Here is a 22,470-nt window from a genome sequence, read left to right as displayed (position 1 = left end):
TCAAAAAATAAAATAAAATCTCTTCCCAAAAGAGACTCGAGCAGCCTTGCACCCGGCTGCAATATAAGATGCATGTTGGTCTCATTTGTAGTCCTAATACAGCTAATTATATTTGGAGTAGCGAGGAAAGAACTACAACACCACGGAATACCAAAAAAAACATTGTAAAGCACTGCGGAAGCATTTCAATGAGAACATTAAGACCCGTTTAAAATGATTTAAGACATAGAACACAATTCTTCAGTGAAGACTTTGTAAGACCTAAACATTTTATTTTGAAATTTTAGACTTTTCAAGACTTTAAGACTCCATGGAAACCCTGTGTTGAGCTCAATAATTCTATAGTAATGTCCACATCAACAACAACAAAACTCAGAGGACATGCTCAACTAAACAGAGAGTCAAGAAGACGTGGCTATTTCAAACAGAAGAGGCTGCTGAGAGAAGGCCCTAACGCGTGCAGGCTGAACCTTGCAGCGTGTACTCTGCCTCCGCTCTCGCTGGATGGAAAGTAAAGGGCACATTGCTGAGCGTATTAGCTAAGATTTTAATATTGTGGGGCTGAACCATCTCTGACCTTCAGCTCTAATGCCATAATCCCCACACTTTACAATCAGGAACTCATTCAGCTTAAGTCCTTCACTCACAGTCTCACATGACTGCTTTAGTGTTCACATGGACCCACACTGCACTCCTGTGTTAGCACAGTACACACAGAGTGTGTGCAGCAGTACCACACATACTCGGGCAAAGTCAGGGTACTGGTCAGGGCTGTAGTGTCTGTGCCCTGAGGCTGCGGACCCTCACGGGGCCCCTGGACACTCATGGGTGTCTGAGGGCGCTTTCACACCTGCCTTGTTTTATTCAGTTGAATCTCACTAGAGTTGGTTTGCCCCGCTGGTGCGGTTCGTTTGGGCAGGTGAGAATGCAGCAATCACACTCGGGTGCACCAAAAGCGACCAAACAAGCGTACCGAGACCTGCTTGATGAGGTGGTCTCGGTTCGCTTTCAATCCAACTCTGGAGCGGTTCGTTTGTGGTGAGAACGTGATCCGACCTCGAACAGACCCAACTATATATATAATGACGTCTGAACTAATGTCTCCTGTAGTCAGGTGTGTTTAGCAATCTGCGATGCAGCAGAGCAGCAAACTGTAGCAGCTTCAATGTTTCTCTCTCAGAAATAGGGTTAGTTTTCATGTCCACTGATGTTAGAGGACTTTTCCAGAACATCCTCTGTATTACGATAACGTGACTCAGCTTTAGTTCTTGTCCACTTACTGGATCATGCTGATGTAAGTCTCCACGTTCATCATGTCGCCGTCCCTCCAGTCGTTCTTGAAGCCCAGCACCAGGGTGTTGGGCTTGAGGCGACCCAGGCCGGCAGCCTTGAGAGGGAGAGGAAGGGAAATCACAATCACATGAATTCATTGCTCAACTCTTTTCTTAAAGGCTGGATACCTTCCTAGGAATCATTGACACTTTCATTCTGGAGCAGGAGAGTAAGTGTTAAACCTGTCACTGGTGCCAGTTCCCTCTCAGGCCAGTTTAAACACTTCAGATGGAAACGCTGGCAGCACTGTGTATGACTCAACTCTGGGAGCACTATGCCTCAGATCATCAGGAGCCTGCTACTTTCACCTTCTTCTGGTTTCCATTCAAGTTAAAATAAGACCAATTTTTATTCACCAAAACATGTAAAACATCAGAAAATGAAATCAACCTTTTTTTTCAGAACTGTGCTTCAGAAGATCTAAACTGGTTTTATTTCTCAGCAGGACATTTATTTTGAAACTAGTTTTCATTTAAGATGTTAAACCCCAATATTTAAGATTGAGAGTTTACTTCCCAACTAATTCTATGAAACAAATAATGAACATAAGTATTGTGTGTATCACAGCTTCATTACAGCATATTCAAAACACCACACACGCACACAAGAGTTGTAGGCCATAAGAAAAATACAGAATAATATCTTGTAACTAAGCAGGAAATGTCTTTCCTGAACGGTTTCCTTTTTCTTTTCTTTTACTGGGTTATTAAAATAACATAAATTTGATTTGAGATTAATTGGGATCATTTGAGACAGTTTAAGGGCAAGCAGGGGCCAAATTCAATAAAGTTCATAGCCTCTTACACAATGAATACAACTATCCTCAAACAGGAACAAAAAACCTGACAAACATTTGTGGTTGGCAACACTTGAGAACACTTGTGAAAAAGTTTCCATTAGAAGCATGTGCTGCTTATCAGCAAGCAGAGTGCACGGAGCCAACACGGCTGGCTGCTGTTGGCCCTTCCTGTGCGAGTCTACAGGAGGCTTGAACAATGCTTCCTGCAGAGCCGTTGTTTGCCGTTGACTCAGTGATAACGTGTGCTGTGTTCCTACCTGCAGCAGGTACTGTGTCCCCTGCCTCATGTCCTCGGCGAACACCGGCGTGTAGAAGGCCTTGGTCTCATTCTTCAGCAGCCAGCGCTGGTACCGGGCCTGGTCCGTGGTCAGGTCTTTGAAGTTTGGTCGTCTGTAGCCCTGCACACACACACACACACACACACACACACACACACAATGTAACAAATACAGCAGGCCTGCAAGTAATTCTGCAGCCCCACATTACCCAGGTTAGACATCCAGCAATGTTTCATGTAATCAGATCACAGACTGGAGAATTCAAACTGTAGACCAGAGTCCTGCTCTGAACCTGCTCATCAGGGACTTTGTTTATTCCTGAAGAAAAGAGCTCACAGCGCTGCCCTTCAGCCAGGAAACTCCACTGCCATTAGCTGAGAGTGTTTACAGCGTTTAGTTTGGGGGCAACAGGAGCAGGCAGGACTGCACACAGCCCACATTCACCCAATCAGAAAGGCCTTTCCATCATGAAGCAGTTACGCCTGGCAGGGGATTGGTAAAAGGCTTTTTACACGGTGTAAACGGGACACTTCTGTGGTGATGGAAAATCACCTTAAAATGAATAAATAATGCATTTCTGTCGAGCAAGAACAGAATATAGTGATCCATAGCTGGTTGCAGCAGCCTTTGGAACCGATGATCGGATTCTAAACCAATTTTTCCAAATGATTCCAATAAATAGAAGAAAAAAAATCGATGCCATTGGAATCATAATTTTTTTTAACAATTCCAAGTTGGAACCGATTGGGCATTGGCCTAATCCTAGACAGCAGAGTCCATATATCGGCTAACATAGGGTAACTAAGATGTCAAGGATATGTTTGAGAACCTTTCAAAACAGTGTCTCCATAACAGTTTGTCAACTGACCTGTAAAGGGCTTTTCACACAGGGGAGCGATTATCACGCCTCGTAATTCATTTTCAATGAGAGGCGCGCGGGCAGGTAGGGGGGCCGCGGGCAGTTTGACAGGCGATGCGTCGCGTTCATGCTCGTCACACGCACACGCCCGCCCGCCCCTAGAGTTGATTTGTGTTGAACTTTTCCCTACGCGTGCGACGCAGCGTGCAAATCACTGAACAAGAGACTGATTCTTCTGTTTGTGAGTTCACTAAAATATAAAAGTGTTTTCTGAACAGTTATCAGGACATAGACAGCGGAGCATCGAAACAAGACTGGATTTATCAGGTAACGTCAGTAATTATGACTATGCTAGTGTAGCTAACTTTAGCTATCAACAATAACAGCCCGCGGTTAGGAAAGACTAAGATTACCACTATTTGTTATAAATGGACCTGTGATTAGAGTTATATGATACCACAGTTAGCTGATCTCATTCAGTTGTACGGCAGGAATACAGTAGTGCACAGAATCTCCATGGTTACCACACATTGATCGCCTGGGGTTGTCCTTCACATGAGGAGCGTAGTAGACCCCGCAGATCCACGCGACTACGCAGGCCAAGTGTCGCTCCCCGTGTGAAAAGCCCTTAACACGTCGAGCTCACTACATACTGTGTCTGGGTAATCATTCTGTGTTCATGTTTGCACTAAGAATGAACAGATCAGCCAATAAACCTTTATTGGCTGGTATTCAATATTGATATCACACTCACAACTCTATGACTCTGGCTACAATTGTTACTATATATGTGTAATACTGTTGAATGACTGCCAACTGACACAATGGGCTGGGAAACATGATGAATGGGTGACTTGATGGGAGTTGGTGGAATAGATATTTGAGCCAACCATTACACTGTGAACTCAAATTACACTGAGCTGGCTGCATTCAGCGGAGAACTCTTCAGCCAACATCATCATGGCTCGGATCAAATATGAATCAATCACGCTACATCCCACGTGGTAACAGCTGGCTAGCAACAACAAGCAGAAGGTGTTATGATATGTGTGCTTTGCTTTAGGCTCCTGTCTGCTGGTTAACTAAAACATCAGACAATATATTCATCCAGAAATATAATCAAACCTAGATATAAGCATGTTGGGGCTCAGATAGTGCAGTAGTGTGGGCAGCAGAGGGTTGTAGTTTTACTTATTTTATATTTTAATGGATGCTGGCAAATGATGTGTGCATTAGATGGAAGCGTGCTGCTGCATGCAGGTTACAATTCAATGAACTGGGCAGACATCAACCCAAACATGCTATAAGATCTACAAATAACTTCCCTATTAAAAAGAATGCTTTTTAAATTGAAATTGTGCAAAAGTTCCCCATATTCTCGGGCTTAAAATTACAATCTTGAAGATCTTCAATTCTTTCTGTCTGGTGGAACGTCAAATTAGTTTACCCACAACACCAGAAGAGAATGGAAAAAAACAGCACGCCGCTTCACACACAAGTGAGCTAAAGAGCGAGTCTGGTGCGTTAGCTCCGCCTACCCTCTCTGGCAGACCAATCGCTGATGGGTGATGGAGAACAGTCACTAACTGTGTGCTGCTTGTGATTGGTTCGGGAATGTCACTCAGACACCCAGTTCATAATACTGCAAATGAGTGGGCTCCACTTTTCACTGGTTGAGTAGCCAATTGCGTGTGAGACGGAGCCTGCTGGACCTGGGCGAGAGATGTGACCCACGGCCACATTATCATAGTTCATAAAAATGCCGTGCAGCCAGGGACGATACAGACATTTCATACACAAGACGTATGTAACGCCGCTGACCCGCCAAAGCGCATTCGACCTGTGCTGGACCGTACTCTGTGAGTAGCATACGCTTCAGTCCATCGTACTCCCCCTCTCTCCCTATATGAGCTACGGCTATCAGGGTCTGTTATTGTTGTTGAAAACAAGTTAAGGAGCTTTCTCAGAGATATATTTTTTTAAATATATACCAGGCTATTTATTTCAGATAATTTACATGTGTTGCAGCTGTATATTTTCAAATGGGGCCATTACCAACTACTTATTCTTGTTTAAAATAATTGACATAATATATATATGAATGTATATGGAGCGTGATAAAAAGGTGACCTTGAAATTGTGGCGTTAATGGCGATGCGAGGAAAAATTTGGGTGCACCTAAATTTTGTGCTGGTGCACCTAAATAAAAAAAGTTAGGCGCACCAGTGTGACCAAGGCAAAAAGTTAGTCTGGAGCCCTGCAAACACATCTGCAGTATTTAATTCAGTTCTCTCATCAATATCATATTTGAGTAGGGCTGGCTATCATTCAAAAATATTTGATACCAGTACCGATACCAATACTGTGACTTCAATACCGGTTCCTGAACAATACTTTTTTCTATACCAATTGTATATTTGTATTACACATTACGGCACAAATCTATGTATTTATTTCTCAGCTCCTACTACGTGAGCCGTCTCTGTGTAACGTAGAGTTTTTCCTGTGTGTCTCTACGACGTGTAACGTTAGACAGCCAATCACAGACATTATTAGATCTTGGTAGAAGCATGCTGCGTGCTGACTGGCTCACTGACACTGATGAGATTTACTCTTTAGGTATTGAAATTGGGTTTTGAATGACGAGACATTTTTCCATACTCAATACTTAAGAGGCAATTTGGTCGGTGCCTAAAAAATACTGAGTTGGGTACCCTGCCCTACAATTGAGTTGGGAGCATTACCGATCTCTGAAGCATGGGTGTCGTGTTGTATGAACATCTTTTTAATATCAACTCACCGTGCGAATATGACCACAGATCATCAGGCCGACGTTCTTGGTGAAGCTGTTGACCAGATCCAGGAGAGCTGGCCGAGAGTTGGGGTAACCCGTCATCACCAAGCACTGGGGTCTACAACACATGTCATCTTTAGCTGTGACATTCACTATTATTATTCAATTATTTAACATAAACAATCATCCCACAACATCCACCCCGGAGACTGGCGAGCACAGACAGACAAAAAAGTAGTATAAAAAAAGACATTGTTATAACAGTTGCTATGCTTTATGGCAAGGGTTGTCAGACGTATCACTCAAAGGTCTACATCTGAATGTTGTTTTAGGTCAGGGATCTGGAACTATTGGTGATAACAAAAACAGGTCATCAACTTACTTAGAACGTTTAAGCAACACACTTTCAAGTTGAGTTCTCCGTTTTCCTGGTCAACTTCTGGACCGATACCACTACCTGGAATTCGGTACCGGTACATTTTTGCAGTAGCCTACTACTGGGGGGAGGGGGGGGTGAGACTTCCAGTTACACAGAATGAGGCGTCTCGCTAGCAATGATGAAAATGCCAGAGTGCGAGTCTGGGACAGAGAGACCCAGATCTCTTTGAAAACACATCAAATATTGCTGACTGCGGTTCTGGGTCTATGGCCTTATTGCACATTTATGAAAATGTCTCGAAGATCTTGTCCCCAGATTGTCTCATCCTTGGGCATGCCCTAACTGAGTGAAAGACAGTGGCTGGGTAGCCGTGACATTTACAGCATTAAATTTGCAGCCATTTTCCCTCTGACCTTCACAGTGGCCTGTAGTCTTCTCAGCACAGGACAGACGGAACAGGAGCAGAGTAGCGCACATCAAAGCAAAAATGTTAAGCACCATGGGATTTAACAGAGGCGGGGAGAGGAGGACACACGAGTCATTCTGAAGACACCATCAGATGCCTTTTAATCCCCTGCTTGGTTTGCTTCCATGGGAACAGTCCAACGGCACATCGGTACTAATCGTCTTCAAAAAACACCACGTGTGTGCGGGCATTTAGAGAGAGAACACACTCTGCGTAGAAATAATAGCTTTAGGTGTACTTGCACATTCGTGGATTATCAACAGAAATGACAAATTTATGCTATTCAATGATAGATTCTTCAGTTTTATTCATACTGTTTGTAAGGATAAACCTTTATTGTTCTACATGGTGCCACATTTGCTTCATTTTCTGTGTGACGGTATGAAATAAGTTCAGTACATGGGTCCCATTGGACCAGGTAAGTCGATTGAGAACAAATTCTCATTTGCAATGACGACCTGTCACATTCACACAGTTACACATTCATACCTGGAAGCTGCCCAGTACTACCACAGTCTGATCTGATCACATTCATACCTGGAAGCTGCCCAGTACAACCACAGTCTGATCTGATCACATTCATACCTGGAAGCTGCCCAGTACTACCACAGTCTGATCTGCTGGCCACTGAGCAGCACTGGAGCAGTTGGGCTTAAGGGCCTTGCTCAAGGGCACCTCAGTGGTGGTAATGAGGGAGGGACAAGCACTGCTCTTTTTCACTTTCCCCACCCAGATTTTTATCCTGTCAGTCTGGGGATTGAACCGGCAACCTCCCAGTCACAAGCTCGCTTCTCTAACCTTTAGGCCCTACTGCCCTGTCATATGATATGATGTTATTGCTTCACACATCGGCCGTACAAATAATAATTCCAAGCAAGCTGTGATTCAAAACTAACAAAATATGTTACAGAAGGTCACCCATGTTAAGCAATACCCACGGAACAGTAACAGTGATTGCTTTGATTATATTGTGATTCTGTGTACATTTGACATTTCATGATATTATTTTATATTACCTTATAAGGGTGTCACGATTCTCTAAATCCATGGTTCCATTTGACTTTCGATTTTTAAGATCATGATTCAATTTGATTTTAACATTTTCTTTTCAGCTGTGACGGCTCATCTCAGACTTCGGCAGTGGCCACGGTGTCTGGAAAAGAGCAGCTGCAGGATACCGCTAAGCTAACGTCACCCTGTGTCTTCAGCTGCATGCTAACAGCCGCTAAGCTAATGTTAGCAGGCAACTAAAGATACAGGGTAACAGCCAGTAAGCTAACTTTACCCTGTGTCTTTAGTTGCATGCTAACAGCCGCTAAGCTAACATCACCCTGTGTCTTTAGCTGCATGCTAACAGCCGCTAAGCTACGTTGTGTTTGTTTTGGGGTGGAGACAGAAAAAAAAGAATCCTTACTCGATAGTCAAAATCGAATGCTCATTTTGATCAATTTTCGATTTAAAATCGAAATTATGTTATGTTTTTCAAATATCCTATTAATATTGTCTTAGTGATTTCAACATTGCCTTGTCCAACGGTAATGACAGTAACTGCAGGCGTGTTAGGTTGATTAGTGGGGGTGCTTCTCTGTGTTTAATATATATATATATATATATATATATATATATATATACACCTTTATCTGTAATATACAAACAGGAGCGTCAACATCTCCACTGTCTAGATGTATACCTGACAGAGCTGATATCAGCGTGGGCTAAAGCCTATATAATTCTGTTTTTTGAGACTGACATAAGAGATAAGATAACATAGATTGTATTGTCCCGAAGGAAATTTTTCTTAGACAAACAACTAATATCTGCTGTTTAAAAAATTCAACACAACATAGTGCATACATACATACACACATACTGTACATACAATGCACTGCTGTTGCATCACTCTGCGTGGACATGCTCATGTTGCATGCAGAGACTGCCACTAGCCAACAAAATTGTACACTGCCCGTTGTACAACACATCATAATAGTCATCATGATATGTGCAGTAAGGGTAAGCCGCCTTATCAACATAAAATCCTGGTAAAATAAAAATAAAATATACACATGTATATGTTTGGTACCTGAAGTTCTTGATGTGGTCCTCCACGCCGCTGAGGTGCAGAGTGTGGGTCAGGGCCTGGTGGTAGGTCAGAGCCTGGGTCGACGAGCCCCAGTTCACATCTGGAGGGGAGGACGCATGCAGGCACAACACACACAGTGCAGTTTAGAAGTGTGTTTACGGGTCGTCCTGCTGGGCCAAAGGCCGGCTGACCCATGCGGCGTTACCGGCAATGAGAAGGCCTCGTGTGTGTGTGTAGCTGCATGTCAAACTGAGTGTGCACACAGGTGTGTGTGTGTGTGCGTGTGTGTGAGTGTGTGAGTGTGTGTGTGTGTGTGTGTTCAGAGCTGCACGGCCAGCTTTGTGTTTGAAGAGGTGCACAGATGTGTGTGGAAAACTAGTGCAAAATATTAATTCACATTTTTACAATGTTTCACTTTGGTGAACTGAACAACAGATAGCTCCAGCTGATGTGTCTGTTAGCTATGGATCCATTTTATATGTCCATTTACACATTACAAAAAAAAAACATATTTGGATTTCATGGCCATTGAGCATGACAGTTAGCTCTTGGCTAGCCAGAAACTTCCTTCACACCGCTGCAAAGGAAGGTCTGGCTAGTCCACACAGCATTCTGGGATGGTAGATTAACGTGTTCTGGTTTATTGGCATTTCTTTAAACCAATCACAATCGTCTTGGGCGGTGCTAAGCTCCGGACGGAGCCACGGTGCCTCTGCTAAATAGTCTAGTGGATAGTTTTGGTGGAACGTGTACGTTCAAAAGTAGTTTTAGTCGTGCAACAGAAAACTCAGATTGGACAGATAGTCTAGCTAGCTGTCTGGATTTACCCTGCAGAGATCTGAGGAGCAGTTAACCATAGTCCTCACAAATCAGCCGGAGGTTAGAACGCCAACACAAAGAAAGAGGAAGGAGACGTACAGCCGGCTGAAAAGAGGGACATTCGGCAGAATTTCCTGCGGCACCAGAGCAGTCCTCAAAATGGAACATTGTGGATATAGACTAACTCTTGGCAAACATGGCTGGGTACAGTGACTGCACACATGAATAAAGAACTGAAGTCGGACTGGTCCGGGATCAGACCCTGGCTAAATTTGAGTTGCTACCCCAGTCAGAGTCAGATACGACGTGTGTTTAAGTGGGAAAATAATTTATAACATCATTTTGTCAACTATCATATATTGTCATATTACCGGCACTATTGTGTCAGGTTTTCGTAATTGGAGCATATTTTTATTTTATTCTGAGGGTATAAATGTTGGTTTGCAGGTAGAACTGCAGCTGGATTCTGTAAAACAGTGGCTAGAAACAAGAAATGTTGTGATGAACTCAGGCTCTGTAACTCACCTGGCTTCTTGTAGCTGACGTAGATAAAAAGGCCCAGAACAATGGCGTTGGTGAGGAGCGCGGCCCACCAGTTGATGACAAACATCACCCCACAGCACAGCACGGCTCCAGCCAGAGAAACCCACATGTTGTAGTATTTGAAGCTGGGTCGCCACCCTGCAGCACCAACCACAACCAGTCACAACATGGCAACAGAAGGCGTGTGATATGTAAAAAAGATCAAACAAACTCAGAGTGCTGTCACATACTGTTTCATAATGTTTCCAAAAATTAATAATGATGGTACACGGAGGAAATGCACTTCATATTCTTTGGGTTGAGTAGAGGTCAGATCTGTCAGACTCCTTGACCAAATTAAGTTTGACCTGCAATTCAAAAGACTAACAATCAGAAGACACTGTGGTCATCTGCCATGAAAGGAAACATTTCCAATCATTTTTATGATCTTAAAATATTAAATGTTGCTGTTAAAGAGCATGGATAAAGTTAAAGTTGGAGATGTGCTGGGTTAAAGAATGGGAGTTAGCAGCCTGTTAGACTGGAGACCGGAAGTTATACCAGCTATTAGAGACCACATTGGTTTACTGGGTACCACAGACACTAGACTAGTAGGATTTTAGTGATGGGACAGTCAGACTGTGTGGTTACACAATGACAGAGTCTAAAACAAACCACAGGACATAAAGGGTACATGGATGGTGCCGTTTCTCTCGGGGAGAGATCAGCCCTGAAGAGGCCTACAACACCTAATGGCGCAGAAATAGTTTGTGGTTGCAGAGGCAGTAAAATCCAGAAGTCAATGTCTGTATTACTGCTTGCCTCTAATTAAGCCATGTACCATTTAAGTCTGTGTACTTATATGACCTGCTTGGAGGAATAGAGAATCTGTACCTGGAGTTCTGCTAGAGCTTTGGTATTGTGGGGGGGGGGGGAAAAAGCACAGAACTCAATATAGAAAAGATCAACTGCTGTATATGCATTTCAATTAGATATTCTCTACAATCTAAAGGGCCAGTTCACCCAAAATGACAAGCATGTAAAGGTTTTGTGACATACCTACAGTGGTATGAAACGGAATCTCATCTCTGTGCAGAAACAATGTTTCCAGCCCTCTGGATAATTAACGTCTCTAACCAAGGTAAGGGTTCAAAAGCATTTCACCCTAATCTAAATCTGGAATTTCATATCTTAATTTAATCTCTTACCGAATCTAGCTTTCGATATTTGTAAGTAATTAAGTGTATGAGTAACTAAAATTCAAAGATGTAGTTAAGATCTGTAATTCCCTTTTGTTATCTGCGAAGCCAGAAAGAGCTTCCAGTGGCTGTTTCATTAACGATGACAACCTGTAGCTACAACAGCTAAATACAGTGTATTCCAAGCCTGTATCCCAAGTTGCCCCTCACCAGGCCTGACCCACTGGGAATTATTTTGTAATGTATTTTAAAGACGTTTTTTTAAACTACAGTTACAGTGGGGCGGCTCGGCTGGAAATGTAGACAGTCATATTTTCTAATCTCTTAATGTAGAGCCCTATGGAATCTGTTTTATAGCTTTTATAAATTCACAATTTCCACGATTCCACCCATGATTCGGTTATCACAGAAACTATTAGGCTCTACATTAATGGTGCCATCAGTCTGAGACAACTGCAGTAGGCGTGACACAATCAGCTAGTTAGTAGCAACACTGCTTCTGTTTAAGGATTCATATGGCTTTCTTCCAATTCTGCATCGCAAACTGAATTCCGTTGGATTGGAGACAGAGACAGATCAAAGCAACTATCTGTGTAGATAGAGACCATTGGAGGTCACGGAGAATCCTTTTGTGTATTTTGGTGTGTGGTATCTGACTATTTACCATTGTGATCTAATATACCACAGGTGAACTGACCCTTTACAAACAAATAACTAGCAAATATAAAGGGTAGCATGTTTGTATGCTGTACAACATCACCTCTAAAAAGCTTCTGACATATTCAGATATTCCTATGTAGTTGTGCGTGAGCGTCAAGTGCAGAGCCAGTCTGTCAGCCAGAGATGACTGACGCTGCTGTATTGTCCCAGAGGCATTACAGCTCCTGGCAAACATGCGTCATTCAACAGCAGGGCCAAGCTACACAACAGCAGCAATGGAATGATGCACTCAGCTTTTAAAAAGGCTTTTTGTTCCAAATTAACACAACTGTCACTCAAAATCATAACCCAGCCAATTCCATTAATGACTCCTCTGATGTGGCAGTGTGTCAGTAACAGTGACCCACACACTTGTGTACCAACATATTTCAGAGCAGCAACATAGGGATGGAGTGATTGGAGGACAGGGTGCGTTGGAGCACATGGGAAACCCCAGCGTGATAACCCTTAAATATCGGACCAACGGTGGATTACAGCATGACGTTTCAAACCATTTGCCACGAATATCACATTACACTGCATTAGATAGCTACAGTTAAAAGTAAGAAGGGACTAAATGGTAATACTAAAGAACTTTAACTTTTAGTTATTTTTTAAAGATCATTTTTTGGGCATTTTAGACCTTTAATTGACAGGACAGCTGTAGACAGAAAGTGGAAGAGAGAGTGGGAATGACATGCAGCAAAGGGCTGCGGGTTGGAATGGAACCCACGGCCGCTGCGGTAAGGACTGAGCCTTAGCATATGGAGCGCACCCTGAGCTACCAGGCCGCCCTGAGAACTTGACAGAAAATTCATTAACATTCATTGACATACCTTTTCATATTTTTTTCCTCACACTACTGTATTTGATGCTTATTGTATTATCAAGGTAAAAACCCAGAGGATCTGACAACTGTTCTTTTTTTTCAAAATGAGCTTTGATTACAAAAAGTTGTTTATCTCAAAATATTTAAAGTTTGAAATTGTACAGTTCCATGACAAGCAAGTCAAGCGAGTCAAGTGTGTGTGTGTGTGTGTGTGTGTGTGTGTGTGTATTGTAACCATAAACTGTTAGACCCAAAGGCCATCTATTATATATTAGTATTATCTGTACTATAAATGTTACCATAACTCTCTGGCTTGTGGGACCCAAAACTGCAATGGCTCGATCACACCAGCATTTTAAACCACTGGATTTTGAAAGGAAAGCCATTTTTAAATGTGAATGAAATCAGTGGGCCGCTGAGTGAATCCATGTGAATCTTTAGCACGAGGGTTAGCTTTGACACGCAACGCTGATGAACAGCAAACCCATTCCCATTGCCGACCTTTGTGAGACGAAAGAGCCAGAAAGACGGCCATCTATTGAATAAACAGTTTAACTCATTAGCCAGTTAGTGGTCGAGCTAACTAGCTTGCTAACTGCAGGACTATTGGGAGTGACGAGCAGCACCATGTTCCCAGGACCGGTCTCTGAGCTGGAAAACACTAGCTCTCAGCTCTTAGAGCAGTCAGACATGAAACCTCATCATTTCTAATCACAATCATTATTAAACACCATATGACATCATCACCACGGCTGATAAGTCACTCATATATGATAAGTTCCCCCTTTAGCCTCAACGTCTACGTCTAGCACACTTGACTCCTTTGTGTTGTCTTACCTGGTGAGTTAGCCAGGGAGGCATGGAACACAGAAAAATTGATCAAGGCATAGGACGCCAAGAAAAAGTTGGAGATGATGGGGGCAATTATGTTCAGCTCAGCTGCAAGAAGAAAACAAACAGTTAAATTAGACCAAGATTAAGTTTCACGTCCTCTAGGCCAGGGGTCTTCAACTTGTTTTAGGCCAGGGACCCCTTAGCTGAAAGAGAGACTGAGTAGGGACCCCCTACTACATATATTGTATACAATTGTGTAAACTGGGCCGAATGGATGAAAATAAATGGTTCATCATCATTTATACATCATGTGTTAACGTTAAACATACATGTTGAAGGCACAGTGAATCCTAAAGGCTCAGACACACCGACCTGACGGCCGACCGTCGGACTGACAGTCTACCCGAGTTGGTCAAAAAAGTGCCTTGGAACACACTGAAGAGACGCCGACTTGCGCATACGTTCTGCGCGTGCACGAGGCGTAATACATCTCCATAACAGCAGGCGGCGCTAATCTGTATTGTCGCCCAAAAAATTAAAACCGGAAATGAACACGTGGGTCTGGCTGCTCCCACCAACCATAATGGCGAAGATAGTTCACTGAAACGTGTTTCTGAAAACATTTTAAGAGAGAAATAGGCCGTGCAGTTGCTGAATCTGTCTTCACTTCAGATCAACAAAGGTCAGTTTAAAAGATTTTCGTCAGATTTTGAGAGGCGTTAGTCAGGCTCATCCCGCTCGCCATTTCCGGTAAGTGTTTTAACATAAGTGCACTGATTCGCTAGTCAAGGGCTAGCACTCCACCAATCAGATTGGTCATTGAGTCTGACTGCCCACTGGCCGATTCAAAAAGTCAAATCGGCCCAAATGGATGCCGACAGCTCCTCCGACTGACGACGGCACGGAACACACCGAACAGACTCGGGTCACTGACCTCACCAGACTGTCAGACGGCCGATAATCAGGTTGGTGTGTCAGGACCTTTAAGAATAACTGTTTGGCTACCATACCTATAGTAAGCTCATCTTCAATGTGTAAATCCTTTTTTTCACAAATAGGCAGATTTATCTTTGCTATTAATGTATATTTTCAGACATTAACTTAAAAATGTAAGAAACTTAAAAAAACAAATTTTAACATTTTGCACACACACACACACACACACACACACACACACACACACACACACACACACACACACACACACACACACACACACACTATGAGGACCCCCTGTGTAAGAAAAATTCTTCTAATTTGATTCAATTGAGTCATTCTGGAAGAAAACAGCTGACCCTGCTGGCATCAAGAACTCAGTACAGCAAGTCAGTCAGTCCATTCATCACACCATCAAACATAAAAAGTATCAATAACATTTGGTTCAGATATTCATGACTCCTATGCTGTGTCTCAATCCACATACTTACACTTGCTGTTCTGAGTGCCTAAGTGCATTCACATATCCTGGGAAAACCCTGACCAACTTCCCGCAAATGTGAGATTTGCTCTGCAAGTCAGTCTGGCCAAGAGCCCATTCAAGCCCATTTCCAGTTTTTCCAAATCGAGGCACCAATCACAACCGTTGAGGCGGGCTTTACACGATGACGATAGCGCAGCAACAGCAAACAGCTTTTTGTTTACATTCAACATGGTGGCCACCGGAGCGCAGCAACCCATTGATGCCGCTGTCACTGCTACGTCACCCGGATTGTTGGTCTGATTGGTTGAAGGACTATCCAATTGCGCCCAGAGGCATTTGAGCGGCGTCCGTTGGTGACGCCCCTTTGGAAATGAGCTGTGAATGAACCTTCCCCAGACCCACTCTCAGTTACAACTGAGAAGGGTCAGGTGTCAACCAGGCTAGCATTCACATTGACAAGTATGGCAAAATGCTTCTGGATGCTGCACTCCTAACGGTCAAAAGTGAATGCTGAGTGTGGAAACGCTGGACCCTCTGGGAGGGACCACCAAACAGTAAACCACTGTTCATTTTTAATCAAATTAGTTTCAGGTGATTATACACTAATGAAAACATAGTTGAATATTATATTGTAAATGATATTCCACTTCTACAAATCGATCGCCCTAAATCCTACAAGCTGCTCTTTTGTTTATTGCGATGTCTTACAAAGACAGCCTTATAGTGAGATTGTGCAGCTGTACCGATGAGGATGAAGGCCAGGGCTATCACAAACGTCAGGATGTAGCCGCGGAGGGGCTCGTTGTTCTTGCCGTAGCCTTTGGCGAACATGTCCAGGCCGGGGTAGATGTTGTCCTTACATAAAGCCTGTAGAAACGGAAAGCATCATGTAAAGCAAACTCAGATTCACTGAGGACCACACTGGGAAAAGAGAATCACATCAAGAGCCAGACGTGTAGTTCATTAACATGCTTTTATTTCATCGAAAAAGTCAAATATCTTTGACTGTGTTATTGCATTTCTCATATAGCTTTCTCACTCACAGTTTTGGTCCACATAAAGCCCTAAAAAAGTCATCAAAAAGTTGCTCAGCCATCATAGAAAAAAGCGCCCAAAAGGTCGGAAAAAAGTGACAAAAACGTTGGGAGAAGTGTCAAAAACGTCAAAAAAGTGATTTGTTTTGTTGGAAAAAGCAACAACAAAGTGACAGAAATGTCGGAAAATGTGACAAAAACATCGGAAAAGTGCTAAAAACGTTGGAAAGAATTAAAAAAAAACTAGGTCAGCCAAATTCATTTGATCCTTTCAACACCAAATGAGCAAGATTGGTGAAAAAAACATGGCCGCTATCAATTACAGAATTACGCCAAGGGTGGGGCTTAGCAGTAAATTGGCCATAACTAACTAATGGTTTCACCAATCATCATAAAATGTGTAACATATCTTCAGTGCGTCATGAGAAATAAGCTGACCCAAGGATTATGAGTTTAACCCATAGGAGGCGCCAAAAATACCACAATTTTGTACCGCAAAACCCGGCAGACAGAATTTCACCAAAATTGGTACACATGGTCTGGGGGTGAGTAGTAACCAGAATCTGAAGTGTCAGACCTTAACAGTCCCGCCCCTCCTCCAAGAGACCTTGGGTTCCGGAAGTAAATTTCTCATGCGTTTCTCCCATTGACTTCTGGAAAATCATCATTTCGAGTGAAAAAACGAACAGAAAATCCAAAAAAGTCAAAAAGGTACAAGACTGTGTACATATTTACATTTCCGAGCGAAGAACTACTCATCCCATAAACCACCGCGCACCACTGAATAATATAGTTGAAGACACAACCGCGAAAGGGCCTCTTGAACAACTTCCAATCCAACGACAGTCTCGCGCACTTTTTCCTCCAAACATAGTGATTTTTATATAGTGAATGTACAGTTAATAGCAGTTCTTTCAGTAGTAATCATGTAATGATTGATATGACTCATACAGTACGAAGCCTACAGTAGCCTAGCTAAAGTGAACGGATAATGTTAACTAATGTTACCAACGTCCCTGCAAAACTCACCACAACTTTGTAGGTCTTGTCCCTCATGCTGGCCCTTACTAAACCCACAAGCTGAACCTCGGACACACTACAGTCAATAACGTGACCCGATTTAAAGTGGTTTTCACCCCTTTGGACACTCTTATTCTCATCCTTGAAAAAAGCCATCATGGCAGCCAAGGAGATCATGATTGCACTGATAAGTCTACCGTGCAGAAACTTCTTTTTATTAAAGATTGTACAGTAGACAGTAACGTCACAGTAGCATACACAGTACAGCAGCAAAGACTCTCACGGACTTTCGCAGGGTTTAGGGTTTAACCAAACAGTCACATGACATGAGTTCCACCAATCATCAGGCATCACTGTGGGATTGTTGGATTGTTCAGGATTGTGGGTAATGGAGTACTTATCCAAGATATCGCGAATAAAAGACATTTATCTCAAAACAAGGTTGGTGCCCCATGAACTTTTGGCGTCTATATGAGCATATACAATCAGTGAGTCATGTTAAGTCTACCATCGACAGTTACCATTTTATGGCTTATACTCCAATTGTCAATGGAGAAATTGCCTTGTATTTTTACTTCAGGAACCGGCTGCATTGGTGCATGTTGGCGTGGCCTATTTAGCATTATATGCTAAATTATGCCTTTTCTGAAGTTACTGGGGGTTGGAATGAGCTAGATATATGAAAATTGTCACCATAACTGATGCTGTTGTGCTCATGCTCCCCAAAGAATATGATGCAATTCGGCCTGATGGTGGCGCTATAGCTTAAGCCAAACGTTTTAAAGGCCACGCCCCTCACACGGTGAGTCCAATTGACATGAAATTCCTCACACCAGTCCAGCTCAATGTGCGCTATAAAAAAGCCTCTTGGGTCATAAACGTCCACCATGATGGTATTTAGCTAATCTGCATAATGTGAAAAACCTTGCAGGACTGAGATACACAGTACTACTATAAATGAGCAAGATTCGTCATAAAACCTGGCCGCCCTCAATCAAAGAACTTCCTAAAGGGCGGGGCTAGCAGGGAATTGCCTATAACTCAAGCTCTGCCATAGCAATCTTGTCTAAAATTGATAGAGACATTTAACACCACGACTGGGACGTACATACCAAGTTTCCTTAAAATCTGATAAAGGGGGTGAAATCGTGGGACTTGCTGCATCTATTGTAGTGATGAAACAGGTGTGTGTGTGGTTGGTTTCACCACTTTTCTATAGAGCAGGGGTGGCGAACCTGTGGCTCTTGAGCCGTATGCGGCTCTTTGCCTGCTCCTGTGAGGCTCTTACTGTGTGGCTGGGGGCTGTGTCATTGGTTGATTGTTGTTTTTAACTTTTCTGAAACATACAGTATTTCAGAAAAGTAAAAAAAAAAAAAACACATTTGAATGCATCTGCCAATACTGCCAATACATTTGCCAATTATTTTAAAATGGAAAATAATGCAGCAGAGTTTTGAGGACAGATTCTGCAACCTGAGGAAAAACAGCGGCCACAGATCACCTTCCTCGTTAACCCTTTCACTGCTGAATCCGACTGTTTGAAAGCCCCTTTAGTGACAAATGAGTGAGAGAGTTCTTCGAGTGGCCACAACCGAGTTCAAGCAAGACCTGAAAAGGACTGTGGATAACAAAGACTGTCAGGTTTCCCACTGAGTCAATCTAAGTGAGAAAAAAAAATTAGATCATTAGATCTGGAAGACACTGTTGCTGTTGTAGTGTGGACGTGCATGTGTTGTGTGGCTTTTTGCTATGGTGCGTTTTTTTTTTGTGGCTCTTTATACCTAACTGGTTGGCCACCCCTGCTATAGAGCATTAAACCATCTGAAGTGGTTTTGCTCAGCTTTGTGAAGCTACAAACCCGCTCAACTCTGCTTGCAGCTTTGACTTTTGGCGATTGGGCTGCTTCCCAAGCCTGGTGTAGCTCAGGCGGAAGGGCGTTTGCCTAACAATCAGAAGGTTGGCGGTTCGATCCCAGGCCCTGCAGTCTGATCTCTAAGTGTATGAATGTGAGTGAAAGGTACCTGTAACAAGTGAAAGTGCTTTGAGAAGCCAGGAAAACGGTTTGAACCCGCAAATTTCCGCTTGCGGCTATTTTTCACTGCTGTAAGTGTAATTGGTTAGATCCAGTTTAGGTAGGGCCTTACCTGAAAAACTTTGGGTGCACTGACTAAAGAGGCCAGCGCGGAGGACAGAGTGGCAGAGAAGATTCCAGCAGTGATGACGGGCCCAAAACCAGAAACCATGCTCATCACCTGAACGAAAGATTGAAGGCAAATCAAACGGTTTGACTCTTGCACACAACAACCAACACTGTTATTTTAAACTCTGTCTCCCAAATGTTCCTAGCATGCTTCAGAGCTCATCTTCTGGCAGAGATGCTTCATACCTGGAAGTCATTATGGAGTCCATAGGGGCAGCCGCCTTTTTGGCTCCTGCACGTCGAGAAATCATAGCCGAATTTGCAGGCAGCTTCTGTGCAGTTCATCATGAACTGAGAACTGACAGTGTCATTCACATTCCCACTGGCGTCTCTCACAATACAGGAGCCTGGTGGGAAACAAGTTAGCACATAAAACCATGTTAGGAGATGTGATTCACTTTAAAAGGAGAACAACTGTCAGATAATATACCATATAGTAGGTACTACTGCACCTGTGGAAACAGCAACACCCAGGTAGACTAATCCTGTGATCAATATGGCCAGCAGGGTTCCTCTGGGGATGGCCAGCTGTGGGTCCTGTAACAAACAACCACAACACAGACCATCACAAACCTTTTAACCCATATCAATTAAGGGGTTTTAGATAATGACAGCAATCCACTGACTGCCACACTGAAGGTCATCCACTCAATCTCTGCTACTTGGTTCACTTTGTCCAACAGAGTAAACCGATGAAAGCAGACGATGGGTTTGCTTGGTTTGACAGCTTTAGTCAAATCTATGACAGCAGGATGAAGCCCTTTAGACGGATCATCTCTTTTTGTTCATATTTACAGGTGACTTTAGAGATGTTCCAATACCAGTATCGGAAAAGCCTCCGATCCTGCCTAAAATGCTGGTATTGGTAAGTACTGGAGTTTATGCACCGTTTCCACACCACGTAATATATAGCCCCGAAGAAAATCTACTTTAAAGTATTTTTATTTATGTTCTTTTTCCGTTATGATTGACTGTCAAACTGGAAAGTAAAAGAACGTTTCTATGGCATTAATAGTTTGTGTTTGTTTGTGTTTCACAGAGTTTAAGCTGAGCCAGGCTGTACAACAATAATAGCAATCATATCACATCCATACAGAGATAGTAGTATACAGCTGTTAGACATCATATCATCATACAGAGATAGTAGTATACAGCTGTTATACATCATATCATCATACAGGGATAGTAGTATACAGCTGTTATACATCATATCATCATACAGAGACAGTAGTATACAGCTGTTAAACATAATAAAATATATGACATACTGGTATCGGATCAGTACTCGGTATCAGCCAATACGCAAGTTCAGGTATCAGAATCAGTAAGCAAAAAATAGTATCCGACCATCTCTAGGTGACTTACAGCAAGGTCTCCTGAAATGTTGGCTCCGGCCAGAATACCAGTGGCTGCAGGGAAGAAGATGGAGAAGACGGAGAAGAAGGTCTCGCCTCGGAAGTCAGGACCCATGTTTTCCCACATGATCGAACCTGACAGGAAAACAGAGTTATAAACACCAAAATGGCATCTCACAAAGCATTCGGTGCCAAAACTGCTAATGCTAACAGCCCTCAGGGTTATGATTCTGCCTGAAAACAATCCGTGTGTGTGGGGTCCTACCGTGGTAGCCAAAGAAGCCCTCAGATTCCTTGGCCTGGACAGGAATGAAGGTTCCGATGAAGTAGTTGAAGATGGCTGTGACAAGGACAACGAGCAAAAATATCTGGGCCTGCAGAGAAGAAAGTCATTAGTCACACGGGATCTCTTAAACCAATGTATGAATCGTTGCCAGTGTGTGTCCTGAGTCTGTGGGGGTTTTCATCATGAAGCCTCGGACTTGCATCAGAGACAGGATCCTGTTCGTACCTTGGCCTCCCATTCCATTCCTGCCACAGAGATGCCCAGCAGGAGGATGACCGTGATGGTGCCGATGATGCGAATATCGTTGATTTCATCCGTCATTACGACCCCTGAACCCTGAGAGACAATACATGCAGCTGTTAAACAGTAGGACCTTGAACTGCCAATGACCAACGTGCAGACACTGGACTTATTTGATATTGCAAAACACTGATGGGAAGCTCGCAAATCAAACTACAATTAAGATGGTGAATTCCTGTTTTCACATTCACATTACGACTGAGAGCCAAACAGTAATATGTCAAATACAAACCTGCATAAGGAAAAAATACTGTTCCTTTCAGCTTACTTTAAAGTGCCCATATTATGAAAAAAAAAACTTTTTCTGGGATTTGGGGTGTTCTTTGTGTCTCTGGTGCTTCCACACTCATATAAACTTTGAAAAAAATCCATCCATGCTGTTTAGAGTGAGATACAGTTTCTGAATGTGTCCTGTCCAGTCTCCCAGCTAATCCTGCCTTGTAACTGACCAAAGTTGTAGAAACAGCCTTTCTTTTACTGTCTATGGAGCTAGCTAGCTGACATGATCTACATCTGAGCTACTGGGCATGTGCAGTGCAATCAAAGATAGTACAGAAGAAGAAGAAGAAGAACAGAGGTCTCACTCTGTAGCTAAAACAGAGACCAGCTGAAAAGAGGATCTGCAGCAGTGAGAGAGAGCACTGCAGTACAACAAAAATATGGTGTTTTTTGAAAATTAAACCATGTAAACCTATTCTGGTACAACATTAAAATACAATTATGAACCTGAAAATTAGCATAATATGGCTGCTTTAAGTAAGATTTTCTGTAAAGATGCTTTAGACTGTGAGTGGATATCGCAACCACCTCCACAATTTCCACTGGAAAACAGAAGCTAGTGCTTTTGCAAATGTGCAGGGCGGTTTGCTGCAACAACCTTAAAGCTCAGGTTCTTAAAACAAAATCCGACTTCAGAGGATTTACAAATGGAACGCACTATTACACCAACAACTGTCTGAAGGCATA

At 42.9% G+C, this 22,470-nt stretch overlaps 1 protein-coding gene across 2 annotated transcripts in view; it reads right to left on the bottom strand.

The window, feature by feature from the left end:
* Window positions 1–22,470, bottom strand: part of slc12a2 (solute carrier family 12 member 2) — an 86,394-nt gene that overhangs the window by 19,775 nt on the left and 44,149 nt on the right. For both annotated transcript variants that reach the window (XM_031282363.2, XM_035991414.1), the window contains exons 6-18: window positions 21,430–21,540; window positions 21,184–21,292; window positions 20,929–21,053; window positions 20,016–20,100; window positions 19,750–19,910; window positions 19,508–19,615; window positions 16,053–16,176; window positions 13,893–13,994; window positions 10,332–10,487; window positions 8,988–9,087; window positions 6,069–6,180; window positions 2,389–2,529; window positions 1,281–1,387 (exon numbers count right to left, since the gene is read on the bottom strand). In XM_031282363.2, coding sequence (XP_031138223.2) covers window positions 1,281–1,387; window positions 2,389–2,529; window positions 6,069–6,180; window positions 8,988–9,087; window positions 10,332–10,487; window positions 13,893–13,994; window positions 16,053–16,176; window positions 19,508–19,615; window positions 19,750–19,910; window positions 20,016–20,100; window positions 20,929–21,053; window positions 21,184–21,292; window positions 21,430–21,540 — 1,541 coding nt within the window. The remainder of the gene's footprint in view (window positions 1–1,280; window positions 1,388–2,388; window positions 2,530–6,068; window positions 6,181–8,987; window positions 9,088–10,331; window positions 10,488–13,892; window positions 13,995–16,052; window positions 16,177–19,507; window positions 19,616–19,749; window positions 19,911–20,015; window positions 20,101–20,928; window positions 21,054–21,183; window positions 21,293–21,429; window positions 21,541–22,470) is intronic.

The sequence above is a fragment of the Sander lucioperca genome, chromosome 14, assembly GCF_008315115.2.
Source record: "Sander lucioperca isolate FBNREF2018 chromosome 14, SLUC_FBN_1.2, whole genome shotgun sequence".
NCBI lineage: Eukaryota > Metazoa > Chordata > Actinopteri > Perciformes > Percidae > Sander > Sander lucioperca.
This window is presented reverse-complemented; position numbering and strand designations above follow the sequence as displayed.